Below are 15,872 nucleotides of genomic sequence, written 5' to 3'. Positions count from 1 at the left end.
TGTTGTACCAACTTTTTTTGCCCCCTACTTTAATCTTTGCTTTGGAAACTCCCAAACATCTGCAGGTTAAACATTATTTTTCTAAATGGACTGAGGCTGTTGGAAATAGAGATTAAGGTGTTAAAAAGAAATTTAATATGAAAATCAAGGATTAGAGGAATATTTCAAAACATATTGCATTTTTATTTTACACTTCATCTACTGAAATAGAATATTAGTTCATAGAGGGCAGGAAAGCTGTATCTGGTAATAAAAGAATATGACAGAACTAATAGCACAGGAGCTTGAAAGAATGATCATTGTTTGTATTTAGAGCAAAAGTCATTGTAAGCATAGAGATGACCACAGATATGTAGTACTGATGCACTTGAGCTCTTTGGACTAAGGAAGAACTCATTGATGGACCACACTAGAAAAAGATTAGTTATTGGTATGGGCCTTCAATAATAGTAGAAAGTAATAATATCTTTTGCCATGTAACAAATTAATACAAAACTTGGCAAAACAGAACAACGAACAGTTACTATCTCATAATTTCTGTGGGTTGGGAATTTAGGAACAGCCTACCTAGATGGTTTTAGCATCATTCATCTCATTGGATTGCAATCAAGACTTTGGTCCGGACTACAGGCCTTTGAAAGTTTGACTTGGGTTGGAGTACTTTCTTATAAGATGGCTTACTCATATGGCTGTTGGTAGAAGACCCCAGTTACTGGGATGCCTGGGTGGCTCAGTCGGTTAAGTGTCTGCCTTCGGCTCAGGTCATGATCCTGGGGTCCTGGGATCGAGTCCTGCATCGGGCTCCCTGCTCTGCGGGGAGTCTGCTTCTCCCTCTGCCTGCTGCTCCCCCTGCTTGTGCCCTCCCTCTCTCTCTCTCTTTCTGACAAATAAATAAAATCTTTAAAAAAAAAAAAAAAGACCCCAGTTACTCACCAATGTGGAGTGCTCTATAGGGCAGCTAGAATGTCCTCAAGACATGGCTTAGAGAGAGTGATCCGAGAGAGAACAAAGCACAAGTCATAGTCTCTTTTTTGACCTAACTTCAAGAGTCGAAATCCATCATTTCTACCACATTATGTTTGTTAGAAACAAATTACTAAGTATACCCACATTTACAAAAATAAGAATTTGTCTCCATAAAAACTATTAACAAAGAGTGTGTGGACGTATTTTAAAACTACCACAAAGGAGTTCTACTTTTATGTGTTATCTGTAATTACATAATATAATTACCTATAGAGAATGATGAATCTCATAGGATAGTATCAGAAGGCAAAGTGGATTGGAGTTTTAGAACCTAAACAGGAGATAAATCACCTAGGGATTTTTAATAGTAGCAGAATGCGTTATCTGACCACACATAGTCAAATTATAAGTCTAGAAGGGATATTAAAAATTTTGAAGTTAGGGTGGGAGGGGTCAGACTGGCATCTGAAATAGACAAGGAGTATGATTCCAAAAAGACAAGTTGTATCAGAATGTTGGCAGTGCGAACAGGATCTAAGAGCATAGCTTTTAAGAGTCTAGTAAACAAGACTAAAAGTCATTAGAAGTTAGGCTTAAACATAGAGGTGGTTATAAAGATTTTGAACAAGATTTCTCTACTGAAAGCTAAGCCTTTACATTCTCTAGCCTTAGGAATTAGACACTCATAATCTCAGTTCCAATAGTAATGGTGTTTGTAATGGTAATACCAGTGGTAATGAGAAGAAGAATGATTGAACTGTGTTTAAATGCAGTTAACATGCTTAGTAGTCTCTGTAGGTTTATTTATTTTTTTTTTTAGATTTTATTTATTTGCCAAAGAGAGAGCAAGAGCGAGCACAAGCAGGGAGAGCAGCAGGCAGAGGGAGAAGCAGGCTTCCTGCTAAGCAAGGAACCCGATGCGGGACTCAGCCCCCTGACCCTGGGATCATGACCTGAGCAGAAGGCAGACGCTTAACTGACTGAGCCACCCAGTCAGTTAATAAAAGGAAAAACATGGAAATAACTTAAATGTCTGCCAGTGAGAGAATATATAAATGGTTTATAATTTCTCTATATGCAGATAGGAAAACTGAACATCAGTTAAAATTAATTATTGGCTCTGGAGCTATATAAATCAGTTTGTATGAATTGCAAAACATGGTTTGTGAAAACAAGTTGGAGAGGATATCTACAAGACACTATTTATGTAAAGTTTTAAAATATGTAAAACTATACATAAGTTTAAGCATAAAGATAGAGAAGAGAATGGTAGTCATTGAACCAAGAATAGTCATATACTCTTTAGGAGGGAGATGCATCAGTAAGAGGTATACAGGAAGTTTCAACTATAATATTTTATTTCTTAACCAACTGAGCCACCCAGGTGCCCTATAATATTTTATTTCTTAACTGAGTAGTGGATACACATATATTCATTATATTGTCTTCTGTATATTCAATATTATTGTCTAAGAACATTCTTTCACAGTTGTAGTAAAGCAATTTTTTCTGCTGTATTATCTGTAAATGTTTAGATTGATGGCATTTAATTAGAAGATTATAATAGTAAACATTTATGGAAGGTTTAGTAGGTGCCAGGCATAGTTCTTAGTATTTTACTTTTATTAAATGATTTCATCTCTGTGAACTCTAGGCTAGGTACAGTTATTATTCCTATTTTATAAATAACAAAATCAAAGAGGGAAGTAACTTGCCTGAAGCTACACAGCTAGTAAATAATGGAACTAGGATTTGAACTTAGTATGTTTTGCTCCAGAGCCATTAGCCTCTATACTATAGAATCTCTCCATAAGAAAAAGGTATTGGGGGTGCTTGTGTGGTTCAGTCAGTTAAGCCTCCGATTCTCCGGTTAAGCATCTGCCTTCAGCTCAGGTCATGATCCCAGAGTCCTCAGATGAAGTCCTGCATCAGGCTCCTTATTCATTGGGGAGCCTGCTTCTCCCTCTCCCTCTGCCGCTCCCATTGCTTGTGCTCTCTCACTTTCTCTGTCAAATAAATAAATCTTAAAAAAAAAAAAAAAAGAAAACTTCTGACTCTTGATTTCAGCTTAGGTCATGATCTCAGGGTCATAAGATTGAGTCCCTCATCAGGCTCCACGCTCTTCCTTTAAAAAAAAAAAGGTATTAAAAAATGTAGGAAATCTAAAGATTGTGATTTAGTAGTATGGCTTAGAAGAGAAAATTTCTCACATTTTTAGTCTTGAGCAGTGACAGGGACTTAGAAGGAACTGAGATTTATAGAGAATTAAATACCAGAATGCTAGCACCTTACCTGTTTTGTCACAAAAGAGAAACTAAGAAAAGCTCCTTAATTAACATTAAAATTCTAGCTAAATTATTGCCAGATTAACAATGAATTGACAGACGATTGCCTTATATAAATTGGAGAATTAAAAATTCCCTAAAATTTTAACTTATTTATGTATGGTAAATCAGAAACTTTGAAGATCGATCTGCAAAAGAAAGTTAAGATTTACCTTATATTTAATATGATTTTTTTTAAAGCTATAGGTAATAACCTGTTGAAAGATCAGGTAAAAATATTAAAATTGTATTCGTTCATGGTTCACAGATTTTAGAGTAGGAAAATCATCCCAGGAGGGTTATAGTAGATGCTTATAGTGAGATGAAAAGCCATCTGGGCATGGTGCCAAGAACCTGACTTTTGGTACACTTCACAGTATAGTCACCAATATTATTCCCATTGTGACTAAATGTGAATTATTAGTACAATTACTTTGAGGTTTTGGTTTTATGAACTGTTGTATATTTTCAAATAATACAGGCTTCTGTCATTTTCCCTTGTAGATGCTAATTTGTGTTTTGGTCATATTTATTTTCTCTTAATTCAAAAGATGTGTGCTAGCTTAAATTCACAATTAGAGGGGCACCTGGGTGGCTCAGTCGTTAGCTGTCTGCCTTCGGCTCACCGAGCCCCATGTCAGGCTCTCTGCTCAGTGGGAAGCCTGCTTCTCCCTCTCCCACTTCCACTACCCCTGCTTGTGTTCCCTCTCTCACTGTCTCTCTGTATTAAAATAAATAAAGTCTTTAAAAAACAAATTCACAATTAGAGAAACAATTTTTGAGTTCTATATTATTCTGTATTTGGATGGTGGTATGCTGGTTTCCTCAGATTTAACATGTTTGTTGACTCCATAATTGTTGTAAGGCTTTCAGAGAGCTCCAAGTGCCATTTCCTAGTCCAATGAAAATAGAATGAAAGCTAGATGATTTCCAGAATTGTTTTTCAGTTTGATACTGATAATTTTTATTTTATAAAAAAAATCTAGGGGCACTCAGTCAGTTAAGCGTCTACCTTTGGTTCAGGTCATGATCCCAGGGTCCTGGGATCAAGCCCCACATCAGGCTCCCTGCTCAGTGGGGCGTCTGCTTCTCCCTCTTCCTCTGCCCCTCTCCCTGCTTGTGCTCTCTCTCTCTCTCAAATAAATAAATAAAATCTTTAAAAAAAATAGAAAAAAAGAAAACACCTAAAAAAACAGAAGATATTCAAATTGGAGGACTTTTGAGAGTGTAGATATAAATACAGCAGTAGGAATAATATTAGTATTTATTACTTGCTGAAAAAATACTTATTATTTGCTGAAAAACTAGAAGTACATTCTAGTTTTGGATGTTAATCTGAGGTTTGTCTGTTATTTTTCTCCTCTAGTGATGCTATTGCTGAGATTAGAGCCATTTGTATTGAAGAAATTGGAGTATGGATGAAAATGTATAGTGATGCCTTCCTAAATGACAGTTACCTAAAATATGTTGGCTGGACTCTTCATGATAGGGTAAGTTACTCTGTTTTAGACTTTCATGAAAGATATGCTTGTATGAGGTACTAGAATGCTAGGAATTAAGATGGCAGTGGTTGGTTTTTAAAGAGTTGTAATAATATGGAAATTTAAGATGATACAGCTGAATAACTGTTCACTTGATGGCCATGACAAAACTTGAGACATTGGCCCATGTAGAAACTCTACTTACTTAGTTGTAATACTGTCTTAAACCAAGTTGACAACCTGGTACATCTAAAGTTTTAAGAGAATATAACATCCTAAGAAACTAATTACAATCTTTTTCTAGTTTGGAGTCAAAAGAAATTCTTTGTTTCTCTTAATATATAACAAGAAAAACACTTTTTTCTTTTGAATTTCTTAAGGTCATACCACAGTGTTTTATTAGAGTTGAATAGATTTATTGGATTCTAGAATAGTTGATCTAAAAATCTATTTTTATTTCTATGCCTTTAGAAAAGGTTCTGATTTTAAAAGGAATCCCACATTATCAAATCCTGAATAAGTAATCCTCAAAATACCCAAGGGTAGGAGTGACTAATTATTGAAATTTTTATATTGAATGACCTGACATTCTATAACTTAAATTGCCAGATACTCACAAATATAGAAATCTTAAAATTTATTTTAAGCTGTGTATTCCATTATTTGAATTGTTAAAAGTGTCATAGCTATTAGAAGACATTTTTTTAATGCAGTTATAGCCTTAGACTTTTAAGTCAATTTTGGTAATATTCGAAGACTTATTTTCTATGTATTACCACTAACAGCCTGTAAAGCATTTACTTTTTAAATAGCACCATGGTAGGGGTGCCTGAGTGGCTCAGTCGGTTGAGTGTCTGACTCTTCATTTTGGCTGGGGTCATGATCTTAGGTTGTGAGAAGGAATCCTGTGTCAGGCTCAGTGCTAGGCAGAGAGTCTGCCTGAGATTCTCTCTCCCTTGACCTCTGTCCCTCCTCCCAGGCTCCCTCACGAGCACACCCTCTCTCTTTTTAAAATAAATAAATAAATAGCAGCATGCTAAGTATTATCAAAAATATTTTGAAAATGACAAAATTATGTATATTATAATAAAACAGCCCTTGGGAATTCTACAGGCCATTTTTGCTGTAATTGTTCAGAGTGTAGGGAGATCATCACAAGTTAGCTGTTTAACTTCACAATTACTTATTTTTAATTAACGGTTAAAAGGGGCTCTTATCCCCTACTTTATTTGGAGGAATAGTAAGTTAGTACATAGTGAATTTTTTCCTGAATATTTATCTTCCCTAGCATTTCAGAATTCTTTTCTCTACACTAATAAACCCCAAGCGTGATCCTAGGTTTTCTTTTTCTAATCCTCATGTGGAATTCGGGACTTATACGGTTAAGCCTTTTCTCAGGTTTATCCAATTAAATTTTACACGTTGTGAGAGAAAGTAGAATTATACAGCATGTCCTCACAGGTGTACACACATGGCTAAATCCAACAAGACAAACTTTTTAGTAGGAATACATTTAAAGTTCTGCATTTTGTTCCCCACCACTACCCTACCAGTTTTCCTCCTTGGGAAAAACACGTATTTTTTGTGGCTTACCAAAAAACAAACCACCATTATTTTAAAATCATTAAAGTCTATAGAAGCTTTCTGTCCAGATAAAGGAAGAGGGAGGTAGGTAGGTTTTGTTTATTGTTGATAAAATGATATAAGGATACTGTTTTCAGTAGAATGTTTTTATAAACCTCTTTTATAATCTCCCATTACTTCATTTAGAAAAGCTGTATTAATCCCTTCTCAGCTTTCCTTTTTGTCATTCTAATATCACTGCAATCTTGTACTTTTTTTTTTCCTCTGAGGGGTATAGTCATTTGCTTTCTCTCCTTTTAATCATCCATTTGAAACTGCTTATTCTATAGGCTATGGCCTATGCCTTCAAACTGTCCTGTGTCTTTTCAAATGAGCTGATAAAATTCTTGTCTTTTTTTTTTTCTTAAGATTACATTGTAATTGTAAATTGTAGTTTTTCAGTTTTATTGAGATATAATTGACATAACATTATATTAGTTTGGTGTACAAAATAAAGATTTGATACTCCTGTGTCTTGAATTTAGAATATCAGTCTACCGTCCTCACTAAGACAGACTTTTTTTTGATACTGCCAATTTATATAAATTTTATAGTGTAAGTTTTAGTAGTAGAAAGTAATAGACAGCAATTTCTAACAACTAAAGGAGTTATTTATTAGAAATTCAGTTTGTTTTTCTGTTGACCAAAACTTCTTTCTAAATTTTCTACCCATTGGTTTTTTAGTTCTTTCATTGTTGGTGACACAGAATAGGTCTAATTTTTTTTTTTTTTTATGTTATGTTAGTCACCACACAATACATCATTAGTTTTTGACGTAGTGATCCACGATTCATTGTTTTTGTATAACACCCAGTGCTCCATGCAGTACGTGCTCTCCTTAATACCCATCACTGGGCTAACCCATCCCCTCAACCCCCTCCCCTCTAAAACCCTCAATTTGTTTCTCAGAGTGGAATAGGTCTAATTTAAACACAACTATAGTAATCTCTGTGTTTTAGACTAAATATCTTAATCCTTTTATATTTATGCTCATGACACTAGATTACCTTTCTCTTTCCCTTACAGTTTGTCAGTATTGCTCTGTATTGCTTTCACTTTTAGCTTATGTGTACAGTTCTACTTTGTAAATTTTCATTTATTTTTGAGGGGGTGGGTAGAGGGAGAGAGAGACTCTTAAAGCAGGCTCCACACCCAGCATGGAGCCCGACACAGGGCTCTGTATCACAACCCTGAGATCATGACATGAGCTGAAATCACGAGTTGGACACTTAACGGACTGAGCCACCCAGGCACCCCCAGTTCTTCTACTTTCTTATATATGCTTGATTCCTCATATCAAAATCTCTTAGAGCTTGGGTGGGGTCTATTTCTCTTAGTCCACCCCATTTCATCTTTCTATGTTGACACTTTCCCTGCATGCACCTCTCTTATGCTACAGAACTAAGGACCCTGTCCCCTCCCCTGAGGAGATAGATTTAATAGTGAATTTCGCCAGATGCCATATGACTCAATGTGTATAAGCAGGACAAGAAGACCCACACTGACTCTGAAATAGGAAAGATATTCCCACACAAGGCAGTTACCCCAGCCATGATTGCAAAGGCTCATCTCTTGATAAGGAAATGTTCCAGGCCCATGGACCATTCTTAGAAAAAGACTATATACAGAGGACTGCCTTTCCCTACAGTCCACACCTCACCTCTACTTGGCCACTGAAGTGGCAGATAAAGCATATCAAATCCTGTAGGACCATTGCCCACCCCAAACTTGGAGCTGGAGTTGGGTCCAATAGGGTCCTTGAACAACCTATATGGATGTGGATTTCTCAGAAAGCTTCCCTATCATTTGGAGATGGGCACTTTACCAGGGTGATTAAGAGAGCCACACCCAGGAGGATGATTAGGCTTCTCTGGAGAATTATTTTGAAGTAGGAACCCCAGGTATCTGGATTAAGCCAACTAAAAAGTTTAAAAAGTGAGTCTGAGGGGATTGTGAATGTACTGCTAATAACCATCCCACCTGTGTATGGATATTCACCAGCTCATTTTTTAACTTAACCTGAATTGTTGACGTATACACAGCAAGAAATGCTGGCAGTTACAGAAACACCACCCTCTTCTGCCACCAAATGATTGAGGGCTGTCTATCACCATGTAGGCTAGTGAGTTCACTGAGTCCTGTTGATCTTCTATGGCTTAGATAGTAGCATTAACTACTTCTGCATGGTTAAGGACAGTTGTATACAGTTTTTTTCTAGAGCCTGTATACCTGTACCCAGTATTAGAATTTGGGTAATTGAATGAAACCAGTGGTTAATTTGTCTTCCCGGGAGGGAACTGTATACCACTCTGTGGTGTGTTAGCAAAGTGGGTCCTTTCCAGCCCTCTGTGCAGTTCCTGACATGGATAATGAGGCAATAAAATCTTTCCCTTGGAGGCATACAGTCTGTTGTCCATTGGAGTCCACAGAGAAATATGTAACCCAGAGGGATGCAGGTGATATCCGCCAGGGATTTGTTTTCCTAATACTGACTAGTTCAGTCTACTTTTGCCTTGTGGTTGCAGAGAGAGAAAAGTTAACGTATTGGACTTCCAATTCCAAAATGTCAATATAGATCAGTAATAACCATTCTGGTACAGGGGTCTTTTTCTGTCACATCATAGATAATATTAAAGTAGGGGACTCTGGAGTATACCTACCTCTGGACCTGTCTTGAAGGGCTCACCTGGTAATTTGACCCATTGATAGCTTAAGGAAGGTCTGAGTAGTTGTATATTGACCAGGCCCATTACAGTGGGAGTGCAGGGTAAGAGGAACTTTATTCTGGAATGACAAATCCAGCATTGGTTAAGTTTGCCTTCATTCACTATGGCTGTACTGATTTTTATCAAAGTGTTGTTGTACCAGGCATTCTGTATCAGAGGATTCTGCAGAAATGAGAAGAGTAATATTCCTACCTGTCTTCCACTCCATGAACCTCCTGAGGCCAGAGATGTCCTGGTCTGCTACTTGGGGTGCTAGCTTCCTGGGTATTGCAGCCCAGGCTGTCTGTCCCAATCCTGATGCTACTGCCTTTTTGAGCACCAGTGCATTGTTGCTTGACCCAGACTTACTCTTCTCAGTTCGCCAATCCCCAAAAGGGAGGTCATGTGCTGTACAAACTTGACATGTCCAGTAACGTCACCAACCTGATTTGAAGGGTCAGATATTCCCAACACTACTAGAAGGACCCTAGCACCATGGTACTTCTTGGTTTTGTCTCCCACCCTTGTGGTTTCCCATAGAAGGGAGGTGCCCAAGGGAAGCATCATATCCAGATTAGAGTCAGGAGGCCATGTCTGGTGTGCTGTGACAGTGGAACTACAAACCACCCCAGAGACATACACTCCAAGTGAAAAAAAGAATGATTGGTATACTGAGATTGGGATTTTGTAGGCACAGCCTAAACACATATCTGCCTACTCCACCCCTACCACATCTAAGCTCAGTATTTCGCAGTATGCATTGTAGGGCCATGTTTCCCTTGCACTGCAGTGCATTGTTTAGTAGCCATACAGCCCTAGTCAGATGAGGGTACCAATCCACTAGTGGGGCTGTCTTGGTAGTCTTTCTTTAGTTGTTGTGTAAATCAACCAGTCAGTGGCTCCATTCACATGCTGGTGATAGTGTACATGGAAAGTACATTTCCATGAGAATATACCCATTTGTTGCCTTACTTGGGTAATGAAGGATATTCCTTGGTTAGAGTGAAATCTTATAGGGTATCCAAAAATATGACAAGTTTTGTTCAAGGACAGCTATGACAGTTTCAGCCAGCATCCAAATGTCGGAAGACTGGAATAGCAGTACTGTAGCCTGAGTATGTGTTAATGGCCATGAGGCATCATTTGTGCCCATGGCTGTGGTTTGAGGGTCCAGTGTAATCAATCTCCCAGACCCAGGTGGGTCCCAGTCCTTGGTTAATATGTCCCAGTTCTCCTCGTGGATGATATGAGTATATTGAGAAGAATCACAAGATTGCACTGCATCATTTTTCTTGGTGTCTTCCAGGGTCATCTCTTGGGCTTTATCGCATTTTTTGGGCATGGACAGGGACTTTATCACATTTTTTGCATCAGTAATGGACTCCCATGTCCAGTTCATAGATGGACCCAGTGAGAGATTGTTGCAGCCTGCTAGGCACAAGCTGGATTGGCACAGGAGTGCTATTTATGTTTTTATTTTAAAAGGTCTTTTACCATGAGTATCCACGTGAGTGACATATGTTTTCATCCCAGACAGCAAGCTGCTGCCTTAGTTCTTTTCCACATATGGGACATCCCTTAGTAGTCCAGTCGTTTAGTTGCCATTCTCCTGGCCATTGGTAATAGCCCATGAGTTGGTGAAAATGGATCAAGGCATGGTGGTAGGGGTGACCTGCATGGCCATCACCATAGCACAGATCTTGGCCCATTGGGTAGAATGTCCACATCTTGTCTCAGTCAGAAGATGGCCATCCGTTGTTGGCCAGATGGCAGCTGCAACCCTGCAAGACCCTATCTGCTTTTAGTTTCACAGAGTGGTCAGTAAACCATGGTTTACTGTCAGCAGGCACATTTTTTAATGTTGTGCCCCAAGTAGCTCTAGGAGGGGCCAAAGGATTCCCTGTGGGTTGTTTGCACCTTTCTGATAAGCTATTTGCTTCTGGAACCTGCTAGTCCCTTGGGATTTTGGCCAGGCCTGATCTTGGATGTACCATTTCCATTTTATGATTGAACTTTTTTGAGCCTTTTTAATTTTATTGGTAAGCTTTGTAATCAGCCAAGTGAGAATGGGTAGTTCAGGTTGTAGTGTCATATGTGGCATTCTGGGTGTAAGGTGCCCCATCTCTGTTAGTGCCCAGTACCAAGCAAGGAAATGTCATTCAAAAGGGGTGTATTTCAGAGCTCCTGGATGACTCAGTCGATTAAGCATCTGACTCTTGGTTTCAGCTCAGGTCACGATCTCATGGGTTGTGGGATCGAGCCCCACATTAGGCTCTGTGCTCAGTGGGGAGTCTGCTTGAAGACTCTCTCCCTCTGCCCCTGCCCCCCTCAAATAAATAAATCTTTGGGGGGAGCCTGTATTGGGTGGTAGCTTCTGGAGGTTTTTAGATCCAGAGTCCATGAGACCAGTGCCACCCCAGTGACAATTTCCTGCTGCCACAGACCAATCAGTGTGTTAAGGGGGTTGTGGAAACCTGCAGTTCCATCAGACTAGCAAGTTTCAAAGATCCCAAAAGCTGTGCCTGGCCGATGGCTTGTTGAACAGCTTCTAAGGCCTGCTGCTGCAAAAGGCTTCATCTAAAATTGGCTGCTTTGTAGGTCATCTCAATGAAAGGAGCCAAGAAGGTCCCCTTGTGGGACACATGCTATTTTAACCACCAAAAGAGGCCCTCTAGCTGTTCAGCTTCCTTTTTATTAGTGGGTGCTGCCAGGGCCTATATTTTTTGTTTGATTGTCTCTGGGTTACTTCTTTGGTTTCCTACCCAAGTGGCCCCTAGGAATTGCACCTGCTGTGCCAGGCCCAGGACTTTATCTGGTTGTATAGCCAAATTGGCACTAATCATTCTATCAGTGACTAAGTACAGCACTATAGCCACATGTTTTTCAGTTAGCCCTACTGTCAGGATGTTACTAATGTAATGAATGACTAAAATGTCAGTGGGGACTTAGGTTTATTGAAGATCAAGCCCACTCAATAATGGCATATTGCAGGCTGTTTTGTGTGAATGCAAATTGGTCCTGATCCTCATCCTGCAAAGGGACCAAGTAAAAGTCATTAGCTAGATCAGTAACAGTGTACAAGTTTCCCATACGGATTGCCACCACTGCAGTAATGTTGAAAATGTCAGGGGGCTCAAGCAGGAACTTCTATGTTTAACCTGTGATAATCTGTCAGCCTCCAAGCTCCAGAGGCCTTCCTGACTGGCCAGACTGGGCTATTAAATTATGATAGGGTGGTTATTAGCATCTCTGCTTATCTTAAGTCTTGAATTAACAGAATAATGTCCTTTTCAGGATTTTTGTTGAACAGTGTGCCATGGTTTGGGCATGGAGTTGGCAAGGAATATACCTCATCCATTATGCTTGAGTCTGTCCTTGTTGTGGTGCCTACCCCTTGAGGTAGTGATGGTGTTCAGTACTGCACACAGCCAAAAAGTTAATACCTATTTATGTACTCAGTGGTGGGAACCACAATCATCAGGATCCAAAATGGTCCAAAGGACCCCATCCACAAACACATGTGGAGTTATCTATCATGAGTAACTACACCCTCTTCAAAACTACCCAAAGCTGCTGTTTTAATTGTACCCCTATGGGGACCTAAAATTATTGTCATTGGGGCACTAATACCCAAGGACCCCCAAATAAATAAGTAAAAATCTTTTTAAAAATTATTTATTGAGGAGCCGGTATTGTTAGGCACTGTGTTAAGCAGTATTCACATTTCAATCAGATTTTGTGTAATGGAAAAACAACAAAGCTTTTAGATAGTATAATAGAAATCACTTGCAGAATATAGTTGAGCCCCAGAAGAGAGCAGTTACCAACTGGAGTTTTCATCTAAGTTATTTTACAGTTTTCTGAAGTACTGTCACGTGTACCATCTTATTTAATTGTTAAGTTCCTGTAATGTAGGCAGGGCGTGTTATAGATAAAGAACCAAGATTTTGGAGGGGAGGTAGTTGATTGGGAGGCATCACTGGACAAAGTAAAGATAAAATTCAATTAATGTCTCTCCTCTACCTATAATTGGCTGTGTGAACTTGGATAGATGGAGTTATTTCATCTTTGAAGGCCTTATTTTCAAATCTGTAATTGGAGAGAAGTGAGGAAACTGTTTACATGCTATCTTAGATCTGGGGTTGTGATTTTACGTTGGGACAGCTGTCCTTAGTCTTTGGATCATCCATTGTTGATTTCTTGTGAGTATATTTATCACGTAATACTTTTATTGGCTTTCCCCCGGCTTGCCTCCTGGAAGATCATGTCCTGTGAGCCATTTCCATAGATCTCTGTGGACTGCCCTTTGACTTTGCTGCCCATTAAAATTACTTTGCCTGCCCCCACCCCCCCAGCATCTAATAGTTATGAGATTCTACCTTGTCTCTGCTATTCTGTGCTCTTATGTCCATTGCTATCAGAAGCTAAATTTTATTTGAGTGTCTTCTGTCAGTCCTAGACTATAGAACACAGTTACTGTGGATCTTCTCAGTAATGTCTGTGCCCCCATCACCAGTATTTTCCTTACTGCCTTGGTAAACAGTATTCTCTGAGCCCTCATGAGGAACATATTCAACTGGTAGTTCTTCTGAGCTTTATAATAGATCCTTTCTGGCATGCTTTCCTGTGTCTTTAAATTCCTTCCTTCACAGTCTGCCACAGTGATTTTGGCATCTCTATTTCATTTAATATGCACCATTGCTTTTTCCTAGAGCTATCCAGCAAGATGTTAGGCCATTTCCAAAGGCCCTTACAGAGCCTTACATCCTGTTTCAAAGGATAGTGCCCTATATCCAAGAACTCTCCCATATCCTGTTTTCTCTTCCCACACCCTCAGCAACCACCAGCATATTTTCCTGGTTCTTGCTGGTTGAAATTGGCCCATTCCTGCAGCACTCTGTAGCATGTATTCAATTACTAATTTCATATTAAAGGTTATCTTAGAGGTTGTCCTGCCCTGAAACAAGGAGGTTAGGCTGTTTTATCCTGTATCATTCTCCACTGGCTGTGGATCTCACCCTGGAGGGAGGGAAAGGGTGTAGACAGGAGGGTAGTGTGGAGCATAACCTTCCAGGAATCTCTGTGCCAGGTGATTCTTTTCAACCATGGTCAGTTCTCCAGAGAAAGGTGCAGATATGAACCATTAGCAGTCAACACAGGAGCAAGCAGGAAGATTAGCCTTGTATAGTAGAATATGGGGACCCGGTTTGGGCATCAGGAGCATCTACTACAGGTATCCCAGGTTGCCTCCTATATGCTAGTGACTTTACCAAGAAACATCATCTCATTCAGTGGTGTACTAGAGATAACTTGAATCAGGTTGCAAGAGAGTTATTATGCACATCCCTTTGCAAATGTGAGTTCAATAACATCTCATTGGTAGCTCAAAATTGTGGATGGAGTATTTACATCACAGAAATATGCAAATGAAACAATTCAGGGCCCCACCCCTCAGAACTGGTTGTTACAACTTTCACCAGCGGGCCATCTGGGTGGCTCAGTCACTTAAGTGACTCTTGATTTCAGCTCAGGTCATGATATCAGGGTTGTGAGATTGAGCCCCTTCCCCCCACACCCAGCATGGAGCCTGCTTAAGATTCTCTCCATTCCCTCTGCCCCCTCCTCCCTCTCTAGAAATAATAATAATAGTAATAGGGACGCCTGGGTGGCTCAGTTGGTTAAGTGTCTGCCTTTGGCTCAGGTCATGATCCCAAGGTCCTGGATCAAGTCCCACATGGGGCTCCTTGCTCAGTGGGGAGTCCGCTTCTCCCTCTGCCTGCTGCTCCCCCTGCTTGTGCGCTCACTCTCTCTCTCTCTCTCTCTCAGACAAATAAATAATAAAATCTGTAAAAATAATAATAAACCATGACCAGCATACATCTGCATTTAATCCTTGCTACAACCTTATGAAGTTGGTTATCACCATTTTACAAAAGTGAAACTGACTATCAGAGTGATTAATATAATTGCCATCTTTCTTGTTGCTAATAAACTATGGAATTGGAAATAAAATCTAGTTTTGTTTGATTCTAGAACTTGGACTTCTGTTATAGCACGTTGCTTTTTTTTTTTGAACATAGAAATTTCAGTGTCCTTTGAATACATTGAGAGAATTGGCTAAATTTCCAATGATTCTGAATGTACTTTGACCACCAACATTTTCTACTCCAGGTTAATGACTTTATTAAAGATACTCCACTAGGGGCGCCTGGGTGGCTCAGTCGTTAAGCGTCTGCCTTTGGCTCAGGTCATGATCCCAGGATGCTGGGATTGGGCCCAGCATCGGGCTCCCTGCTCCGAGGAAAGCCTGCTTCTCCCTCTCCCACTTCCTCTGCTTGTGTTCCCTCTCTCGCTGTGTCTCTCTCTTTCAAATAAATAAATAAAATCTTTAAAAAAAAAAAAAAAGGTACTCCACTAATAAATAGCAGCCTCAGGACATTTCACTCTATCAGTTTGCCTCTGTTCTAAATATTCTTCCCTTTACCTGTTGTCCTAACTCCTTTTTCTGGAATGTAAAAGGCACCCAGAAAATATTTGTTAAATGAATAAATGATGACCCTATACTATGAAATTAGTTTTTTCTACAGGATTATTTAGTAGTTATATAAAGGGCAAACCAGCATATCCTTCTCTAATTAAAATCATAGGTTAAAAATTTTCTCAGAATGCCACAGTACAACATGGGAAATACTCCGTGTTGAATCAGAGTTGACAAATACTTGAAAAAGGTGTAGCTTACTCTCAAGTAACTAAGGGGTTGTCAGTGCATTTTT

At 39.4% G+C, this 15,872-nt stretch overlaps 1 protein-coding gene across 3 annotated transcripts in view; it reads left to right on the top strand.

Annotated features, from left to right (window-relative positions):
• STAG1 (stromal antigen 1) overlaps positions 1-15,872 on the top strand; it is a 409,713-nt gene that overhangs the window by 270,848 nt on the left and 122,993 nt on the right. For all 3 annotated transcript variants that reach the window (XM_034995271.1, XM_034995264.1, XM_034995275.1), the window contains one exon: positions 4,657-4,780. In XM_034995271.1, the coding sequence (XP_034851162.1) occupies positions 4,657-4,780 (124 nt within the window). The remainder of the gene's footprint in view (positions 1-4,656; positions 4,781-15,872) is intronic.

The sequence above is a fragment of the Mirounga leonina genome, unplaced genomic scaffold (assembly GCF_011800145.1).
Source record: "Mirounga leonina isolate KUSES-001 unplaced genomic scaffold, KU_Mleo_1.0 Mir_115, whole genome shotgun sequence".
Lineage (NCBI taxonomy): Eukaryota > Metazoa > Chordata > Mammalia > Carnivora > Phocidae > Mirounga > Mirounga leonina.
This window is presented reverse-complemented; position numbering and strand designations above follow the sequence as displayed.